This window comes from Castor canadensis, chromosome 2 (assembly GCF_047511655.1).
Source record: "Castor canadensis chromosome 2, mCasCan1.hap1v2, whole genome shotgun sequence".
In the NCBI taxonomy this organism is placed as follows: domain Eukaryota; kingdom Metazoa; phylum Chordata; class Mammalia; order Rodentia; family Castoridae; genus Castor; species Castor canadensis.
In genome coordinates this window covers 84,300,813-84,322,851 of record NC_133387.1, presented here as the reverse complement: position 1 = coordinate 84,322,851, position 22,039 = coordinate 84,300,813, and the positions used below count along the sequence as shown (strand labels likewise).

At 39.4% G+C, this 22,039-nt stretch overlaps 1 protein-coding gene across 5 annotated transcripts in view; it reads left to right on the top strand.

Moving 5' to 3' along the window:
* Osbpl3 (oxysterol binding protein like 3) overlaps positions 1-20,894 on the top strand; it is a 182,837-nt gene extending 161,943 nt beyond the window's left edge. For all 5 annotated transcript variants that reach the window (XM_074065166.1, XM_020179412.2, XM_020179409.2 and 2 more), the window contains 7 exons: positions 2,419-2,482; positions 6,076-6,154; positions 7,284-7,428; positions 11,256-11,400; positions 13,739-13,865; positions 16,485-16,607; positions 20,532-20,894. In XM_074065166.1, coding sequence (XP_073921267.1) covers positions 2,419-2,482; positions 6,076-6,154; positions 7,284-7,428; positions 11,256-11,400; positions 13,739-13,865; positions 16,485-16,607; positions 20,532-20,628 — 780 coding nt within the window. In that variant the 3' untranslated portion in view covers positions 20,629-20,894. The remainder of the gene's footprint in view (positions 1-2,418; positions 2,483-6,075; positions 6,155-7,283; positions 7,429-11,255; positions 11,401-13,738; positions 13,866-16,484; positions 16,608-20,531) is intronic.
* Positions 20,895-22,039: the final 1,145 nt, after the last annotated feature.

Here is a 22,039-nt window from a genome sequence, read left to right as displayed (position 1 = left end):
GTTTTTGAGTGTATGTTTATCTTTTGGCTCCATTTTCCACATACGAGAGAAAACATTCGGCCTTTGTCTTTCTGAGCCTGGCTTACATGATGTCCTCCAAATGCATCCATTTAACTTTAAACCACATGATTTCATTCTTCCTTATGACTGAATAAAACTCCCTGTGTGTGTGTGTGTGTGTGTGTGTGTGTGTGTTGATAGATAGATAGATATAGATACAGATATATGCCACATTTTCTTGATCCATACCTAATCCATCAGTTGTAGGGCATCTGGGTTGTTTCCATAGCTTGGCTATTGGAAATAGTACTGTGATGAACATTGATGTACAGGTGCCTCTATTATCACTGGATCATATGGCAGTTCTAGTTTTAGATTTTGCTTTCTTGTTGTTTTGTTGGGTTTTTGTTTTGTTTTGTTTTGTTTTTATGGTATGGGGGCTTGAACTCAGGGTCTACAGCTTGAGCCACTCATCAGCCCTTTTGATGTTAGATATTTTGGTGTCAGGTATTGCAAAATAGGGTCTCACAAACCATTTGCTGGCTTTGAACCACGATCCTCCTGATACCTGCCTCCTGAGTATCTAGGATTACAGGCGTGAGTAAAAGTTGCCCAGCTATTTTTAGCTTTTTGAGGAATCTCCATGCTGCTTTCCATTGTGGTTGTACTAATTTGCATTCCCACCAACTGCATATAAGGTTTCCTGTTTAATTGCATCCTTGACAGCATTTGTTTTCAAATGCAGCATTTTGTAATATAAAGTGTGTCCATGTGGTTGGATTCTTAAATGACAACAAAGGAAAGGAGAGTTGTAAGGAGTTAGGTCTCTACTAAGTCAGTGCTTGAAGCAGAAATTGACCTTGAAAAGCCCGCAGGACAGTCAGGGGTTTTAAGAGGCTAGTGGGGAGCTAAGACAAACCAACAACAGCACATTACATCTCCTGCTTCACATAGCAGCTGAGATTTTCCTTCATTGAGTAATGGAAAGATGGGCCCATTTTTTTGGTTTCTCTCTGTACTTCTCTGTGGCCCAAGCTGGCTCAGTGGCGGTCCACCAGTTACTTGTATCTATGTGGCTCCCAGCTGTGGATCATTCCATCCCTACAGTTCACCTGAGAAGTGGTTTGCAAACCATGCTCCTCAGCACAGCCGAGGGTCCAGAACAGGCAAGTGGCTGTGGATTTGCCATCCCTTGTCCTCCCCTTCTCACCTCACACACACACCTGGCCTTCTCAGGTAGAGTTCAGCATTCAGAGTTCTTGACAAGATGCATTTGTAAACAGGGTGCAGCTGTTTAAAACTTTTTTTTTTTTTTGAAAGTTGAATAACATTGAGGTAAACCAAAATCCTAGTTTTTCCTCTATTGCTTTCCTAACTATCTGTGTGGCTTGGGAAATATTACTCAGTCTTTCTGGTTTTGGGCTCCACATTTGTAATATGAAAGACTTTGGGCTGGATACTCTAAATATAAGGTTTCTTGGCTGAGAACCAGTTAAGTCAGAGAGATTTCTGGAAACACCACTGCTAGCATGACTCTGGCTTTTATTAGTACTGAATTACAACAACAGAACATGTGTCTTGAGAGTTACTGAGATAAGGAGGAAAAGGAACAGAGAAGTCATTTTCTCTTTAGCTTATTAGCTGATGAATTAAAACAAGTAATGAGCCATCCCCAAGAAGCAGTCTCTATTACCAGGGATTGTCTTTTCTGGGATGTGATTATTACATTTATTTATTTATTAAAGGTATTTTTAAAATTTTGATAATAGATAAACACATTTTTTCTTGGGAGCTAGTGAACTTTCCTCAACAATTGTGTATTTCTTCATTTTATACCAAAAAATGTTTTTTAAAAATTTATTTTGGATCAACCATTTTGTAGGTGACTTGAGAAGAATCTAGACTTGGTGGTACAGTTTTCAAGAGTTAAATTTGCTGAGCTCAAGGGAGACTGTTTTTGTGTTTCTTAGAAGTAGCATGGTAAAACACTTGTTCTTTGACATCTTAGTTAAATTATTCACAAGTATTTTCAGAACACCTAAAAGATGTTGACACTGGTAGCCAATCATCAGATCATTTGGCCTATGAGCGGGCCAGTGTCTGTCTTTTTATTTTACACCTTTCAAAACATGTCTCTAACCCTCATTACCTGCTACTGGACCACCCTTCCAGGGAAGATTCCAGAAGCTTCCTTAGGCTTCCTTCCATTTCCAGCTTTCTTCTCATCTTGACCTGAGCAAGACTGAGCTGACTGTATCGGGAGTGCCCTCTTGAGGTCAGACTTGTTAAAGGAAACTACAGAAGTTTTCCTTCAAACACTGCACCTTGTGTCACATCTGAGAGCAAGGGAGAAAGGATGGATTTCATGAAATACAAAACATTCTTCACTTTTTGTTTTTTACCCTTTGTTTTCACCAGGTCAGCCACCATCCCCCTATCTCTGCCTGTCACGCTGAGTCTGGAAATTTTGTTTTCTGGCAAGGTAATGTGCTAATATATTTTACTTCCATTTTGAATAACCCTGTAGGTTTATGTTATTTAGGAATTGGTGTAAATGCTGCCATAAGTGGTCCTTATAGGACTTAGAACTCATAGAGGGTCTGCTGTACTTGGTGTTCCCATCTCTCATCTCTGAATAGTAATTGATTTTTGCTATTTATTCATTGATTGATGTTAAGTATTTTATGTTAGTGGATTATTAAATATTCAGGGATATCATTTCATTTTTGCCTCAATCTTTATCTGAGTCACCACCATTTATTCCTTTGATTTTTCCTTTATCTTATTCCACAACCACTTGAAATGCCTCACTTATTATAAGAGACACTAAGTAGTTCCAGCTATTCGTCAGAGTGTAGACAACAACCAAATGAGTTTTTTACTTTTGAAAATTTTAAATTTTATTTCCAAAATCCCATTTTATATTGCTGATTTCTTTTCGGGGTTTGTTTTGTTTTGCTTTGCTTTGTACTACTGGGGATTGAACCCAGGACTTTGCGCATGCTAGGCAAGCACTCAACCCTGAGCTACATCCCCAAACTCACATTTTAGTTTTAAGTTTGTTGTTCCTAAAACTTTTTTCAGGTTGTTTTTGTTTGTTGGTGGTTGTTTTGTTTTTTTAATTTTTGAGACAGAGTCTCACTGTGTAGTCCAGGCTGGCCTCAAACTTGTAATCTTCCTGCTTTAGCCTTGTGAGTGCTGATATTACAAGCCTCCACCATGACAACTGGCTGCAGTTTATATTTTTGGATAGGGGAGGAGGGTGGCAAGTTTTTCTCAAAAATAAATAGTAAAGAAGACTGTAGATATTTCCTAGGAGGGTTAATTAATTTTGTTACTGTCTTCCTTCACGCAAAAGATTTGAGTATACTATAAAGAGAAAATACTAGCACCTTGGGTTTTCAAACTGAGCACTTAACAGTTTTTAAAATAATTTTCTTTGCTAATAATAATATTGCCTGATTTCCCAATTGCCTTTCCCACATTGTATGTATATATACATATGCATATATCTTTGCAAAAATTTTAAAGTACATAGCTGAGCATCAGTGGCTCACACCTATAATCCTAGCTACTCAGGAGGCAGAGATCAGGAGGATCCCAGTTCAAAGCCAGCCCAGGCAAATAGTTCATAAGGCCCTACCTTGAAAAACCCTGCACAAAAATAGGGCTGGTGGAGAATCTCATGGTGAAGGCCCTGAGTTCAAACCCCAGTACTGCCAAAAAAAAAAAAAATTTAAAGTACCAAACAGCATACTGTAACACCTACTGATCTCCATCCCTTTCCCCAGCAACTCCATCTAGAGACAGTCACTATTACCACTTTAATGTTAAGAGTACCATGATTTCTTTTCTTAATCTTTGTTATTAAAGTTTAAATAAGCTTGATTTAAAATTTCTCTACCCTTCACTAAAAAAGCCTTCTGGAAATAATCTCATAAGGTTTCTAAACTCCCAATTTCCAAATCTCATTGGCCCTATTTTATATATATATATATACATATGTATTTATGCATATATTTAGTTATATATGTGTATATATATATATATATATATATATATATTTTTTTTTTTTTTTTTTGCAGTACTGGGGACCAAGTCCAGACCCTTAAGCTTGCTAGGCAAGTGCCTTACCACTTCAGCTGTAGCCCCAGCCCTTAAAGCTATGCATTTTTAATGGGAGGGTCTTCTCAGAGTCCTCTCTAGGAGCTTCCTGTGTTACACAGTTTCCTCCTCAGCTCTTTTGTTCATCTTCCTTTTCCTGGCCAATTCTGCCTATTTCCTAGGTCCATAACCCCCATGACATTTTTCTGCCTTTTTATTAGGTTGGTTAGCCCATTTACATTTATTGGGATTATAGATGTAGTTGGATTTTATTCAGACCTTCTGTTATTTGCTGTTTGTCATGTGTTCTTTCCTCTCTTTCTGCTTCTTTTGGGTTAATTGAATACTTTCTATAATTCCATTTGATCTCCTCTGTTGGCTTATTATCTATACCTCTCTGTTTTGTTTCTTAGCTGTTACTTTAAGAATCATATTACATATTTTAATGTATTACAACCTATCATCAAGTAATATTATATCACTTTACGTGTACTATAAGAAACTTAGTAAAATATACAATTTCTGTTTTCCCTCTCCCAATTCTATGCTCTTTTATCTATATACACTTTTACCTAAATATATATATGTTATATAAGCTCTGTAATACATTGTCATTTTTTCCTAAATGGCCAATTCTCTTTTATTCTTTTGATAGCAACTTTATTGAAATATATCCACATACTCTATAATTCATCCATTTAAAGTGTATATTTCAATGGTTTTATTATATTCAGTCATATAGTCATCACCACAATTAATTTTAGAAAATTTTCATTGACTCCAAAAAGAAAACCTTCAGCAAGCCCTCCAGTTTCCTTCAACAGCCTTTAGACAACTATTTGTCTATTTCCTGTCTGTATAAATTTGTCTGTCTGGGGTATTTCACATAATGGAGCCATGTGCTATGTGGCCAAGTGCTTCCTCACCACAGTCCCACCCCTTTCACCTGGGCCACAGTCATGCAGCCATATATTCTGACTTCTCTGCTTCCGCCCTTATTTCCTATAATCTGTCTGTCCTCAGTGTAACACCCAGACAGGACTCTCTACTATTCTTTTGTTGTTGTTGTTTTTCCCTGGCTCCTTTGTTTATACCACCATTTATGCAAGTTAGAAAAGTCTGACACTATTTGTAAGTATTCCCTTTCTTTCTCAGTTGGTGTCTAATTTGCCACTCAGTTCTGTCTATTTCTCCTTGTTTAGTATTTATGGGCTCACTGCATCCCACAGCTATTAACTTGGTTTACTTCATTCTTGTTTTCTCCTAGGCAACTACAATCCCCTCCTAATTTATTATCTTGCTTTTAATCTCTCCTACCCTGTGCCCTTCCCCATGTGCTTTCAATTATCTTTGCAAGGTCTGTATCTAATCATGTCTGTTCCCTGTTTATTTTCTCCCAGTGCACACAAACCAGACTTCTTAGCCTGGCTTGTAGTGCTCACTGTTTTATGTGCTCAATCTGACTTTCTGCTCTTCTATATAGACAATCTCAGACCTATAAGATAGAACCACACTCTATACTCTTATGTCTCTGCCTCCTTGAATAAGCTGTTTCTTTTGCCTTGAATTGTCTTTCCTGTGCCTGGTAAACTCCTTCATATTCTACAAGGCCCTGTTTAAATGTCTCCTTCTGACAAGCCTCTTCTCATGCCTTCCCCAAGGTCACTTTCATTTCACCATGCAACACATTTAGTTACAGCCTCTGTCTCTGTGTGGTCAATACTTGTTTTTACTTCTGTCTGAGTTCATGCTGGTAACTCTTCAAAGGGAAGGACTTTATAATTTTAGTTTCTCTGGTTCTGTTTCAGGTTCCCAACTGGTATTTTTATTGTATAAAATGTCATCTTATAGAATAATTGATGTGAATCAGAAGCTGTACTATGTAGCGATTGATCACTTATCTAGTCTTAAGAACTCTCTGATCTATGTAACTGTTCTGCCAAGTATGTAACATTTTGTATTCCATTTCAGATGTGAGATGGAAAAACAAATTCTGGGGCAAATCCATGGAAATCGTCCCAATTGGCACAACCCATGTGACTTTACCTGCGTAAGTTGCTTTGTGTGGTTAGGAACTTACAGAATTTAGGACCAAGAATACACTTCAGGGGCAGAATCCTCACCATCCCTCAAGGCATTTAGGGTATCTTTTTTCCTTTTCTCTTGTTAGGAGTAGAATCCAGCGCCTTGGGCATGCTAGGCAAGTGCTCTACCACTGAGCTACATCTCCAGCTCCATTTTTTTCTTTGAATCTGTTTGGCAGTAGATTCAAATTGCCTCAACTGGGCAATCTCATAAGTTCATGTTTTCTCTCTCTCAAGTGGAAATACCTTGTACAGACCAAAGTTCTCTGACAGAAGCTCTTTAAAAGCTCACTCCCACTTACTAACAAGATTAAGGATGGTAGTTTTTCTTTAACATTGTGATCCTGCCTCACTGTCAAAATTCTCTTTAAGACATGGCCTTGATCTGACAGGGAATATTGATACTTACTTATGCAAAATGATTATCAGCTGGAACGCTGGAACCAGCCTGCCCAGGTCCTCATGCTCCATCTGCTGCTTGCTCATGGCAACCCTTGGGCAGGCTGCTGCACCTACATCATCACCAGTTCCCTGTGACATAGGGGTAATAAGCCACCTGCTTCACAGGGCAATTCTGAAGATTAAGCAGATAAAACACATTTAAAATAGTACTTGCCACATAAATGTGCTTATAAGTGGTCTTATTACTAATTCCTCATAATTATTATTTAACTGCACAAGTAATATCAGAATATTTCTCATGGTAAAAGATGTAAGCAATGTGTAATCAGCGAATTGTATAAAACCCTATTATCTTCCTGCCACCTACTTCCCTTTCCTAGTTTGGTGACTTTGTTACCTCCGCCTCTCAGTTGCCTCATTTGTAGAAGGAGGGGAGTGGATGATCCAGGAGACCACCAACTTCGCCAGAGTACAGGGGTCAACTGCTGTTGTCATCTGTGGCATGAGTGACTCCTTAGGGAATGGCAATTCACGGGCTATCCAGAGCCTTGCAGACACTCAGTCAGCACAGGGTCCATGAGTGAAGGGATGAGAGATTCATTACCTGACTCACTTTATGAGATAGCAGTGTTTGTTTGCATCTGCTGCTGGCTCTGCTGGGAATTGTTACTTTGGCTTTTTCCTCCCTTTTAGTTTTGGAGATCATTTTGAGTGGAACAAAGTGACCTCTTGCATCCACAACATCTTAAGTGGACAGAGGTGGATTGAGCACTATGGAGAGATTGTCATCAAGAACCTGAGTGATGATTCCTGCCACTGCAAAGTGAACTTCATAAAGGTAACTGATGCTGGAAGGGCCGAGGCAGATCCAGTTCTCAAGACACAGGCCATTTTGAAGGATTTTTCACTAGTCCTGCTGCCTGGAAATGGATCCTGGCTCTCAGCAGAGGCTCCTAACATTCAGAGATAAATGGAAAGATGGGCCAGATACCAAAAAATATGGGATCATTCTACAATTGCCTTGAATTGAGATCCTTCCCCACCCCACAGGATTCTTCTTTCCCTTAAAAATCATGACTTTAAAGCATTACCCTTGTCAAAGAGTATCTACATTTCACTAAGATCAAACCATGCACTAAGAGATGGGCTTCCACTTATGGAATTTCATGCACTAGCTCTCTGAACCACGTGTGACCCACAAGGGACATGTATGATGATACCAGTTGGGGTCTTTGTTATAATCTAAAGTCAGATGGGGTTGTAGACAAACATAAACTAGTCATGACTTTACTTTTGGGGCAAAATAAAAATGATCCTACTTTGAAAGCTTTGCCTAAACCCTCTGCCAAAAAAACAAAAGGCAACCTGGACCAGGGATATGTTTTCCCTGAACCAGGTGGAAACCACCCATTCCCAACATTTTCCCCAAGGAAATGTGCTCAACTCCCATATCCACCACACACCTGGTTCTTATCCAGCCAGGATTGGAGAAGGAATTTGTTTCTTTTCTTTTTTTGAGGCAGAGTCTTGCTATGTAGCCCTTGCTGACCTTGAACTTGTGAGTCTCTTACCTCAGCTTCTAAGTGTGTGTCACCAGGCCTGGTTTCAGAGAAGGGATTTTTGTAGTTGTGAGAGATGAACATTGGACGTGCCTCTGACATTGAAAGAGAATCTTAAAGCTAATTACCCATGGAATTTGACTGTGCCCTCTGTGGCTTCCTGTCCAATTGTCAGTGTTGGATTTGTTGACATTAACTCTTTTTTTTTTCTTTTTTCTTTTATTATTCATATGTGCATACAAGGCTTGGTTCATTTCTCCCCCCTGCCCCCACCCCCTGACATTAACTCTAAGAGAAAATCTGACCCCTGTTTCCCAATAAACTTAAGTATCGGGGCTGTGTTTTCTTTCCTTCCCACTTTTATATAACTGAGGAACTCAATTTAAAATTTCTCATTCACCTCTGAGATGTCACTGCTCCCTCCCTACCTTCCCATTTCTACCAACAGCCTTGGAGGAAGATAACCTGAAAACGCCACTCAAATTTATGGGCTTCCAAATACGAATTGTTTCAGCTGAAAATAGTGGTAGGATTTTTGATTTATGGAGAAATGCCTTCTGCTCTTCATAGTTTTTTTTAAGGACCTATTCACTTGTTTGTTTAAGATATCTGTACAGAGAGTTTCATTATGACATTTCTATGTATATGTATATGTATTATACCCTGAATTGGTTCATCTCCTCCACTTTTCTCCTTTCTACCTCAGTCCTCCTCTTATGGTGAGTTCAACAAGATTAAAAATTCTATATTCATTCTTGTATAGAAAGTACATCACCCATATTCATCCTTATACCTTCCCCCTCCCATTAATGCCCTCCCTTAGTGTGACCTGTTTTTTCACTCTTATCCTTAATTGTGTAGGTGTCTGTTTGTTGGTCAGTGGGATTTTTGCCTGTACTTCATAGAGATTTTAAAGGTGGTTGGGAGAGTTGAGAAAAAAAAAAATCACCTCTAGGGAGTTGGAGCTCCCTCTGCTGACTAGAGCATGGTACTGCATAAAACCTGCAAAGCTGAGCTGAGTGCTCTGGGCTGAGCAGGAATGAGCTGGACAGAATTGAACTGAGCCACGTGCAAGGCTAAGTCAGGCCACAACCAATACACAGTAAGAATGGTTGCAGTAGGTGTCTTTAGGCCAGATAAACAGTCCTAGTGTGGGGGAAAAATAATAACCAGAAAACGGAAGCCACCCTTTTGATTGGTTTGTAAATGATCATTTAGTTCCTTCAGAAAAAAAAAATCAGTTAATTGTTTAAAATTGTGATGGTCAGAGTTACAGTGACAGCCATGGAAAAGCTGCTCCACAGAGGGGACTGTAGCACTGACCACCCTACTTGGCCAGCGTCTGAGAGCAGAACTGAGCCTTTCATTCCTACACTGCATGTAGGAAATTAAAGGAGATGGGGTAACAAATGTTGGCCATAGAGTTACAAACTATAAATATAAGGTTAATCATTATTTTTTATTAAATAACTATAGGTATGTTTTTAAAAAGAAAACTCGGGCCTCAATGCAGACACATAGACCAATGGGAACAAAATAGAAAGCCCAGAAATAAGTCCATGCATTTACAGTGAATTGATTTTCAACAAAGGTACCAGGGGCACACAGTGAGAAAGGACAGTCTCTTCAACAGTGTTGGAGCAACTGGAGAGCCACATGCAAAAGAATGAAATTAGACCTGTGTTTCACACCACATGCAAAAATCAAAATGGATTAAAGATGAAAACATAAGACCTGTAAAACTACTCAAAGAAAACAGTGGTAAAAGCTCTCTGACATTGGTCTAAGCAATGGTGTTTTTTTGATAGGCCCCCAAAAGCACAGGCAACAAAAGACAAATGGAATTAAATCAAAGTAAAAAGCTTATGCACAGCAAAGGAAACAATTAATAGTGAAGAGACAGCCTCCAGTATTTTTTTAATATACAAAAAATAGGAAACTCAACTCAACAGCAAGAAAACAATCTTATTTTTAAAACCCTAGGAAAGGGGCGAAAAAATTAAGGCCCTAGCATAGGGGTTAGGGTTATATCTCAATGCCCTGGGTTCAGTTCCCAGTACCCCAAAAGAAACAATGGGCAAAGCACCTGATTACATATTTCTCAAGTTACACAAATGGTCAACAGATATATGACAAAGTGCTCCATATCATTAAGGAAATGTACATTAAATCCCAATGAGATATCACCTCACACCTCTTAGACTAACTATTATCAGAACGATGAAAGCTAAGTGTTGGGAAGAAGGTAGAGAAAATGGTGGGGATGTAAATTAGTACAGTCATTAGGGAAAGCAGATGGAGGTTCCTTAGAACCTCAATTACCATGTTCTCCAGCTGTCCCACACCTGGGTGTGTAGTCAAAGGAAATGAAATCAGCATGTGGAAGAGACATCTGCACTCCTGTCTTCATTCTAGCACTAGCCAAGATAGGAACCAGCATAAGTATCCATCAACAGATGACTAGAGAAAGAAAATAGTATTTCATCACTGAATACTATTCAGTGATGAAAAAGAATGAAGTCCCATCATTTGCAACAATATGGATGAGCCTGGCAAACATACTGCTAAGCCAAGCACAGAAAAACATGATCTCACTTATATGAGAGATCATGAACTCATAGAAGCAGAAAGTGGAATGGTGATGGTTGGAGAATTTTTCTGTCAAGGACACAAAATTTCAGTTGGAAGGGATAAATTCAAGAGATCTACTGTACAAAATGGTAAAGAGAGTTAATAACAATGTATCATATACTAGAAAATTGTTAAGGGTAGTTTTTTAAGTGCTCTCATAGTAATAGTACATGAGGACTGGAGGTGTGACTCAAGTGGTAGAGTGCCTGCCTAGCAAGCACAAAGCCCTGAGTTCAAACTCCAGTACTACCAAAACCATCAAAATATGTGAGGTAATGTTAACTACCTTGATTTAGCCATTTTACAATGTATGCATATTTCAAAATATCATGGAGTACATGATAAATATATACAATTCTTATTTGCTAAACAAACAGAATCCAGAACTGACCAACCATATGCAGTATAGAATCACTCTTACCATTCCTCCTCTTGTTTTTCTTTATAGTCCTGACCACTCTCATTTGCATCCTAGGCAAAATACTGGAGCACTAATGCCCATGAGATTGAAGGCACGGTGTTGGACAGGAGTGGGAAGGCTGTGCACCGGTTGTTTGGGAAGTGGCACGAGAGCATCTACTGCGGAGGCTCCTCATCCTCCACGTGCATCTGGAGAGCCAGTGAGTGGGGCTCAGCCATGTCTGGCAGAGAGCAGGCTGGTGGGCAGGCAGGGAAACTGGGCTGGGCAGGGGTCAGTCCACTCTGCCTCTCCGGCCTCCATCTTCCTGGAGCCAGGTGAGCAGCATTGGAGCACCTTTCCTTCATCTAACCAACTTTCAAAGTCCATGACATGCTGACCTCACAACTCAGCTGGGCTGCTAGGTCCTGGATTGTTAGCTCCAGAAGGAAGCCATTACTAGGATACACATGGGACAGTGGGGGCACCATGATGGAGTGTCAATGAAATGAGGAAATCTTTCTAAAATACCAACCAAGAGAAAACATTAACCTGGAAAAACAGAGTGACCTGGAGGTTCCAAAAGAGTGAGGGATTCCAGGTTGACCCAACTCATAGGCCATCCGTATCTTCTCTGTAATTGCAGAGGACATGGAGTCCCTGAAAAGCAGCTGGGGAAAAGGTGGTAGGTAGTGAAGGCAGCCTCCCTCAGCATGCCTACCTTCCGGTCTAAAAGATAGTTGTTTCTACATTAGGTCATACTGCAAAATTAGTGTTCTTAGGATGCCTAAGGCTGATAAGAAAAAAAAAAAAAGAAAGCCTATGAGGATATGTGAGGAGTGAGCTGTTACATTAGCAACTTAACAGGTTTCAAAGACACAGATCAGTGAGGACACTTTCTCCCACTCCTAATGGACTGTGACATTTTCCTTCTTGCATGGAAAAACAGTTGTCACAACTCAGTATCATATCCCTGTAGGACTGTGTGCTACGCAGGAAGGAAGGGGAGGATAGAGGTGCTCACTTCCTGTCCACCTCCCTTTTCTTGGGAATGCAATATTTCCTAGCATCCCCCAGCAAATATGTCTGCACAGTACATCAGCCTGAAGTGGGTTCAAACTTCATCCGTGGACCACGTATGGACAGCAGGATGGGCAGGAAAGACTGAGATGAATTTGAATGCATCCCCTGGAGAGGGCACATGGTGGCCTGAGCAGAATTCCTGTAGTAAGAGGAATGACTGTAGAGGACATTGTTGAAGTGGTTATGGTGTTACTCCTCCACCCTATGTTTTTGCCTTGGCCATGAGGCTCATTGGCCCATCTTTAAGGATAATGACTGTCTCCACTCTGGCAGTTGAGGAGCTGGGGTGGAAGCTTGGAATATACAGACAATTGGACCAGTTACAAGGAGGCTTTTTAACACTTCAAAACGTAGGGCTGCAATAAAGTTCATGGGAAACGTGTATTTTGGATGTGTGAATAGTGAGAACTGAGGCTGTAGGCAGATTTTATTAGCCTATTGTGTTTGCCTAATATATAAACTTGTCTGTGTTTAACTTGATTTTTAGCTGAAATTCAAGTTAGAGCAATACACTTCATGATCCTAAAATTAAGATGTAATATTTTGGGACTAGGCATGGTGGCATACACCTATAATCCTAGCTACACAGGAGGCAGAGATTGGGAGGATCCTGGTTCAAGGCCAGCCTAGGCAAAAAGTTAGTGAGACCACATCTCAACAAATAAGATATGTGGTGGTACATGTCTGTCATCCCAGCTGCTGCACTGGTGCCATAGGTAGGAGGATTACAGTCCAAGGCCAGCCTCTGGCCAAAGCTCCAGACCTGGGCTGGTGGAGTGACTCAAGTGGTAGAGTGCCTGCCTAGCACGTTTGAGGCCCTGGGTTCAATCCCTAGTACTGCCAAAAGAAAAAAAAAAAATTCCAGACCCTATCCAAAAAAATAACTAAAGCAAAAAGGGCTTAAAGTGTGGCTCAAGTGATAGAGCACCTGTCTAGCAAGCACAAGGCCCTGAGTTCAAAGCCTCGTACAACCTGTATCTATATATATGATATAGGATTTTAGGGGATAAGAATTTAGGGGATGAGAAGAAGGACAAGAATGGAAGAAAAGACTAATATTGATTGATCACTTAGTTCAGCACTGTTCAAACTACTCTACTGTTGCAGGAGAGTTTGACATCACTTCCATGAAAAAATGGATGTTCTAGAGAAAGTGTATGGCTGATCAGGAAAAAGGACCCAGAGTTCTTTTTAGGTATACTTAATAGCAAATTATTTTACAGCTCAAACAGTACAGAAAATTCACTACAGGACCAGGCAAAAGAGGCCATATCCCTGAAGACAGAAGAAAATTTATAGAGAAGAAAGTTCATAGGGAAATATTCAGCATCTACTTGTTAAGTCAGAAAATTTTAATACAAAGGGAACAGTTTGGAGCTGAGAGAGAAATTGTAGCTGATCTGAGATTAACAAAAAAGAACTAAAATGTAACATAGATGAAAAGCAAGCTAGGAACGAATGATTTGTTTCTCTTTTAGATCCCATGCCGAAAGGCTGTGAGCAGTATTACGGCTTCACACAGTTTGCGTTGGAGTTAAATGAAATGGATTCATTGTCAAAGTCTTTATTACCACCTACCGACACTCGATTTAGACCAGATCAAAGGTAAGGATTTTTAAAGATCTTTCTTTCCAGAGATTTTGGTTTTTAAAATCTATAAGTGGTATTGAGCTGGGTGTGGTAGTGTATTCCTGTAATAACAGCACTTGGGAGACAGTAGGATTGCCAAGTTCAAGGTCAGCCTAGACTGTGTAGTGAACCCTGTCTCTAAAAAACAAAAACAAGACAGAACACAAGCACCAGTATTAACAGCTCCCAGACCACCCGAGGAGCCTGAGAGAGGCAGACATTGTCTCCTAGTAGGGGGTGTAGGGGACTTTGAACAACAGTGTCGTGAGGATTGAGAGACCAGCTTCAATCCATGTATGACATGGCTTGCTTCATCAGTAAAGCCCCATTTCCGTTGAAATACCAAAAAAAAAAAAAAAATTTATTTTGAAGAGTTTTATGGCATGCAATAATAATTTATTGTTTATTTAAAAGAATAAAGACCATCAACTCATGACCCCTCAAATTTAAGGTTTTTTGCTGCATTGAGGTCTAACTTCTAATTGAGGTTTGCTATTAACACATTATGGGATGTATAAGTCTTTTAATTTTTCTCAGCCTCAATATCCTATTCTGTAAGATGGAACTAATAGTCTCACCCCTAAGGCCTTTCTGATTAAGACTCAAAAGTTTGAAAGAAGGAAAAGATCGCTACAATTGACTATTTTTTTATAAAGGGAAAAAGCCTGTTTCAAGTGGTCAAGTGGCAGAACTCCTGCCTAAAAAGCACAAGGCCCTGAATTCAAATCTCCATACCTCCAAAAATAATAGTAATAATAAAACAAATAAATGGATAAATAAATCTTTTAAAAGCCTTCTTAGTGGCAAAGTATGTAAAAATGTCAAAAGGTAGGTCAAGGTCAAAAGATAAATGATAAACAATGCGTACTACGAGTTAGTGCTGGAAATCAAGTAGTACATCAGCCCATTAGAAAAATGGTTATGAGAAAGTATCTAATTCACAGACCAGGAAACACGTGTGTTCCGTGAACATAGGAAAAGAGGTTCAGCCTCACTCAAGATAGGAAAAGTGCTGGTTGTTAAAACCACATGCACATAGCATTTCTTCTTTATTTGATTTTATTTTTGAATTAGTGTGCATCAATCATCTGAGGAGATTTCACTGTGATAATTTCGTGCATTTGTACTGTGAGCAAGTTCACCCACTCCATTATATTCCTGTTCCCTCCCCTTTTTCCAGCAGTACGTGGTGGGTCTCATTATGCTCCCTTATTTCCATCCTCTTCACCCCTCCGTATCCTTTCCTTTCTTCCTCCCTAATTCCCCATACCATTTCTTTAATTTTATTTTGGCAGCACTGGGGTATGAACTTGGGGCTTTGGGCTTGCTAAGCAGGCCCTCTACTGCTTGAGGCCCTCCATCAGCCAAAAACAAACCATTTCTTATCAAATTGACAAAAATGATGAGGCAGTGGGAGAAGAGGGCATCCAGGCATGCTGATGGGAATGTAAATTGCTGTAATCCCATAAAGGACAGCTTGGTAATACATAAATTACAGATACCCTTGACCCCAGAAATTCCACTTCTCCAAATTTCTCCTACAGTACGCCTTCCCAGACTGGAGGAGTGGCTCAAATGGTAGAGCGCTTGGCCTAGCAAGTGTGAGGTCCTGAGTTCAAGCCCCAGTACTGCCAAAAAGAAAAGAAAAGAGAAAAAAAGCAAATGTGCTTTCCCACATGTAATATGATGAATATATAAAATAATTTGTTTAATCATTAATTGTAATGTTCAAATTTTAGGAACAAGGGCTGGGGATGTGGCTCAAGTGATATAGAGTTGTTGCCTAGTAAATGCAAGGCCCTGAGTTCAAACCACAGTACTGCCACAAAAAAAAAAAAAATTAGGAACAACCTGTCTGTCAATAGAGAATTGTTTAAGTAAACTGAGCTATAGCCACACAACTGAGTATTTTTTTTATATTAAAAATTTAAACATGAATATTGAAAAATGAAGATTTTGGGTTGACATCTAACTCAGTGGGAGAGTGCCTGCCTAACATGTGCAAGGCCCTGGGTTTGATCCCAGCACTAGACACACACACACACACACACACACACACACACGGAAAGATCTCCATAATACGTTGTTAAATAAAAAAGTAAAGCAAAACAAAAAACCCAAGGTGTATACATATGTTCAGTGTGCTATCACTTAGGTTTTTAAAACAGAAGGACAAGAATACCGGGGGCAGGGAGGAGAAGTGACCCAAACAATGTATGCACATATGAATAAACGAATAAAAAAAAAGAATATATGCTTATATTTGCATAAATACACATAAAGAATCTCTAGAAGGATATCCAAGAAGCTAATAACAAAGGATTGCCCTGGTGAGAGGACGAAGGGGATGGAATTAGAGATGAGGAAGAGAGGGAGACTTTGCCCTAAATTCCATTTGATAGGATAGTTTTGAACCCTGTATATATCAGCAGTTCATAAGATGATATCTTCCCTCTTTACCTCAAAATATTGCCTCAAGATGGGAGTATAGAAGATTTTGAATATATAGTCTTGAGCATATGGAAGTTTAGTAGAAATGACCATTATGTTTTCTTGGAATTAATATTCTTTCACTTTTTTCCCTGAATGCCTCAGGTTTCTAGAAGAAGGGAATATAGAAGAAGCTGAAATACAAAAGCAGAGGATTGAACAGCTACAGAGAGAGAGGCGGCGGGTCTTAGAAGAAAACAGTGTGGAGCACCAGCCTCGGTTTTTCAGGTTGGTACCTGCATCCAGTGTGGGGGTCATGGGCTCAGAGGTCCTGCTGGAATGTCTAGAAAAAGAGACCAAGGCTGTCACCCTTCCCAATGACAACTTCTGGATGATTTTCCTGCTGGAGAACGGTTGTCACAGTTCCTGGGCAGGACTAGCACCTTCCTTTTTGCATCCCTTGCCCTTTCTCTTTCCCTCACCATGGAGTTTCTCAGAAAATGCTGTGGAAGAAGCAAAGGACCAGAGCTGGTCCCCTTACTGTGCCAGGCCAGCGTATTAAATTCATGGCTGTGGTTCTTCACCCACATAAATATATTTTACACAACAGAGAGAATTAATTGTCACCTCACGGGTTACCCAAATGGAATTCCAAGTAGTCTAAGTCTCCAATGGCAGAAATTCCAGTATACTTGACCTTGGATTTACTGTTATTTTTTTAAATGACTTGCTAAGCAAGTCTTATTTAAAATACTTAAATTTTGCCGGGTGCCAGTGGCTCACACCTGTAATCCTAGCTACTCAGGAGGCAGAGATCTGGAGGACTGCAGTTCAAAGCCAGCCTGGGCAAATAGTTCATGAGACCCTACTTTTAAAAACCCATCACACACAAAAAAAGGGGGCTGGTGGAATATCTCAAGGTGCTGACCCTGAGTTCAAACCCCAGTACCTCAAAAAATAAATTTTTTCAATAGTTTCTTTTCAAAAACTAAATTTTGAAAAAGGATGTGAGAGATTGTAGCCCTTTACCTTCCCTCTCTTCCCTCTCCTCTTTTATTTTAACTGAGGAGAAATGGAGGCCTAGGAAATGTAGGCAATTTGATGAGCGACCCAGTGGAATGTTTCACAGAACCCAGCTCTCCTGACAACCCAGCCAGTTAGGGTTGATTTTTGACTTGCTCTTTTTTAAAAAAATTAAAGTTAAAGCTGCAGACATAGAGGCGGGGCAGGCTTCTGCACAACTTTCACCCTGTCCCCTCTCCAGACAACTTTGTTGTTTTGGGGTGTGTTCTGTGTTTGTTTGTTTTGAATAGACAACAGATATAACTTGTAGAAGAATTTAACTACTAATCTCTGAACAGCAGCAAAATATATATTCTAAAACAAAACAGCAAGAAGTAATGTTTTATCTCCAAAATATAATGCTTTTTCCCTCAGGTTGATGTAGATTCTCCCTTCTGATCATTTCCCCAAACTCAGGGGATTAGCAACTGAAGATCAGATCACCAGAGTTTTAGTCTGACATAGTCACAACTTTACTTAAACATTTAAAAATAAAATAGACACCTTAAGCCGGGTACCTGTGGCTCATGCCTGTAATCCTAGCTACAGAGGAGGCAGAGGTCAAGAAGATCATAGTTCAAACCTGGGCCAAATAGTTAGCGAGACTCTGTTTTGAAAAACTTATCACAAAAGAGGGCTGGTGGAGTGGCACATGTTGTAGAGTGCCTGCCGAGCAAGCGTGAGGTCCTGGGTTCAAACCCCAGTGCCACTAAAAATTAAAAATTAAATAAGATTGACACCTTAAATTCTATTTTGAAAAAAGGCAAGGAATAGAAAAATAGATTAATGGTCTGATCAGTTGATTTACTGACCAGATGTTAAGATACACATATACCCTTAGATCGTTTGTTTCTTATTTTCGTGTTTCATAAATCATCTGGTTTTTCCTTAAAAGTAAAATCTGTATTTATAAAGATGTTCATTACAGTGTATTTTCAGATCATTAAAAATTATGAGTAACCAAACTGTCTTTAAGAGGCGCTAAGAACATTGGTCAGCCTTATCTGATAAAAAAGCATTAAGAATGACTTCCCAGTCTGTGGAGCATTATGGGAAACAGATTAACACTTCCGTGCAAAATACAGAATGTTATGTTTGCTGCCGTTGTAGTCAATACATCTGAAATGGAAGAGAACTGAAGACTCTGGCAGTTGGGATGGCCATCATGCTTTGTCCTTTAGATTGTCTGTAAAATTATCATAGACCCTAATAGGGAATTTTTCCTTTTTATTAGCGTATATTAATAGCACACAGGGATTTCACTGTGATAATTCTATAGATGTATATGGTGTACTTAGAACAAGTCCGTCCCTTTATTATAGTCCCTTAACCTGGAGTGGACTTTTAGAAACTGGAGAAAGGTGAGGGTTGTTCAGCAGTAGCAGTCTTACATGGGACTCTTCAAATAATTAGAAACCTCCCAAAGCTCCAAAGAGCTCCAAAGAGCTTTGGGAAAGGCTGTGGGGACTTGGTGTTACTGTCAGCATTTATTGAGGAATAATGAAAACATCACTGGAAATTCCTAGTAGAAACTATAATCCAAGTCAAATTGGGCCTCTTTGTTCTGTCATGAACTGATGCACAGACTGACTCATTTTAAACATATCCCTTCATTGGAACAGGCAAACAAGTGTAATAAAAATCTATGTTCCCAAGAATACAGAAAAACAGTCACTCTTACTTTTGTTCCTAAAACATATGGCAATGTCAGTGAAAATTAGAAATACACATATTCTCTGACTCACAATGCTAATTATAGGAATTTTTAATGTAACTACTTTCACACATAAAATTACATGCTGTGTTTATAATCGAGTTGAAAACAACCTGACTGCCCATCAGGATAGGGTACCTCTTAAGTAAATTGTGGTCTAACCATTTTGAAATGTTTAGAAGACAAGGAATTCCCTATTGGTGGAGTCACTAAACTTTCTTTTAAAGACCAAGTGGTAAATACTGCTGCATTGCAGGCCATAAGGCCTCAGTAGCAATTACTCAACCCAGCTGCTCAACTTAAAAGCAACCCTAGATGATATTTAAAGAAACGGGCATGGCTGTGTTCCAGTAAAACAGTATATTTCAAAGATATGCTGGACTGAGATGTGGCTCAGTGGTAGAATGCTCACCCTAGTATGCATGAGGCCCTGGGTTTGATCACCAGCACCACAGAAAAGACATATGTGTCACATGTGTGCTTGAAGGCTGGATTTTGTCCTTGGACTATAGTTTGCTGATCCTTGCTTATTGTGCTAATGAGAAATTATTGTCAATTTATATTGTTAAGCCAAATACTCACTACCACTATGTGAAAGTGAGAGAAGATGGAGTGTGTGTGCAGGCACACACAGGCACACTCATACCTGCATGGAATTTCTCTAAAGAATGAACCTGGTAACATCTCTGCCTCCAGAAGAGGAGTCGGGTGGCTGGGCATAGGACCAGAAGCAAACTTTTAGCTATATATTCTTTTGTGCCTTTAGAATTTTGATTTATGTAGCATACTGTCTATTCTAGCAATAGTAAACTGCTATGATGTCCAGTTTCTTTTTTGTTTTATTTTGATGTAATGTTAGCTTACCACTTCCTATCAACAGCCTGGTCAATGTGTAACTTTTTTGTGGTACTTGAGTTCGAATTCAGGGCCTCAAACTTGCTAAATAGACATTCTATCACTTGAGCCACTCCATCAACCCATTTTTTGTGTTGGGTCTTTTTGAGATAGGGTCTCATGAGCTATTTACTTGGGCTGGCTGTGAACTGTGATCCTCCTGAACTGTGCCTCCTGAGTGGGGAGGATTATAGGCATGAGCCACCAGTGCCTGGCTCGATGTGTAACTTTTACATGGTCATTCCCAAGGTGGTGATTATCCTCCCAACCATGTTTTAGATTCAAAAAACTCTCAATCTTACTTGTCCTTCCCTCAAAAACACCCCCCATCACAGCCTCCAGGGTTGAGAAGTTAATGTCAGAAGTAACAAAATGGTTCTCAAACTTCCAGTTTTCTCACCGTTCCAATACTGGACTATCAGGGATGTTGAAGGTGTCCGAGAATGATGGTGGGAAAAGGAAAGAAAGGAGAGAGAGAGAGACAGAGAGAGAATATGACAATATTTTCAAGAGCTTGCAAGAAATCTTTTCATCTTTCACAGGAAATCCAGTGATGACTCTTGGGTGAGCAATGGCACCTATTTGGAACTTAGGAAAGATCTGGGCTTTTCCAAATTGGACCATCCTGTTTTGTGGTGAAAAAAAGCAAAGAAGAAGAAAGATGCATTAGTGTACTCCCCGCATGTGCTTCTGGAAGCAGCACAACCTGTGCCCGCGTATTTAAAGGCGGCCTCTGGGATGATACTGTGCTTAGCTTAGCTTTGTAAGTATTTAAGTGCAGCGTTTCTTCAGTAGGTCTCTTTACAGTTCCGAATGTTATCATGGCTGCTTATATGAATGTAGAACACCTTGGCATTTCTTTTTATATATGAACTATTTAATAAAAATGAAAGATTGAATGTTAATGTGTGGATTCAAAAAGAAGCTTTAACACTAATTTTCCAAAGGTTAGGAAAGATTCAGATTACATTTATGCCTTACAAAATTATGTTGGAGGAAAAAAAAAATCAACCTCTCCCAGGTGCGTTAAGTAAGAACTCCCAGGGTTACTCACCGATGTGTAAGCTACCCAAGTTTAATGTGGTAGCTGAGATATCTTTTTGTCTCAGACAGCTCTTGAATTGCTCATATAGAACAATTCTGCTGGTGCTGGAGTCCAAAGGATACTTTCATTTTCATTTCAGTGGTTAAGGGGCACCTCCATGAAGGGAAAGCTTTTGAGTTTGTCCCTTCTTATATTTCTACTGCCCTACATGCAAAATTGTACACTCTCACTCAGAGAAAGCACATTAATTAGAGAAGTCCCCATTAATTCAGTGTCCTAGTGGTGTCCTGCAGAGGAAGTAGGACAGCCAATCCTTGGCAAGTTAAGAAATTACTTCCTGGTAGCTTTATAACCCCGCCTGTTGGCCGCATCTCTGTTGTGTCTAGAATGTCCCAGTTTAGTATAAAACGTACACTACATTCCACATAGTAGTTTGACTTTTAAAAGTTAAGCAGAGTTAACTGATTGTTTCAAATAACTCAACATGTTTTTCTTAACTACTGTTTTGGTATTTTCTACCTCTGAATAAGCACCATATTTTAGATCTTGTATAAAAACGTTTTACCATCTGCCTTATAGACCAGTGTAGAGAGGTGATGTTCTATTGTGTTGTCTTCTGAGAAAACTGTCTTACCCCTTTCCTGTACTTTCTTCTTACTTACATCACTCGGTGAGTTCTGTAGCAGTATCAAACGATAGATTATAACAACTGAAAGGGGAAATATTGTTCTTGTAAGTGTATTATTTCAACATAACAATAATATAATATTTGTGCAGTAGTTGAATTGTGTTACCAGAGCAATTCTAACTTCTGCCCAGATTACATTAAAAAACCAAAGCCTGATTGATAAGCCTTTGACTTGAATGTCCGTAACAATTCTATCCAGGCTAGTAATGTGGTGAAGAGATTTCTCCAAAATCGTTTTTAAATGTTTAAATAGTTTCAGAGCATATGGAATGTTACGAATGAAGGGTAAAATAAATAACAGGGAAAAGATGCATAAT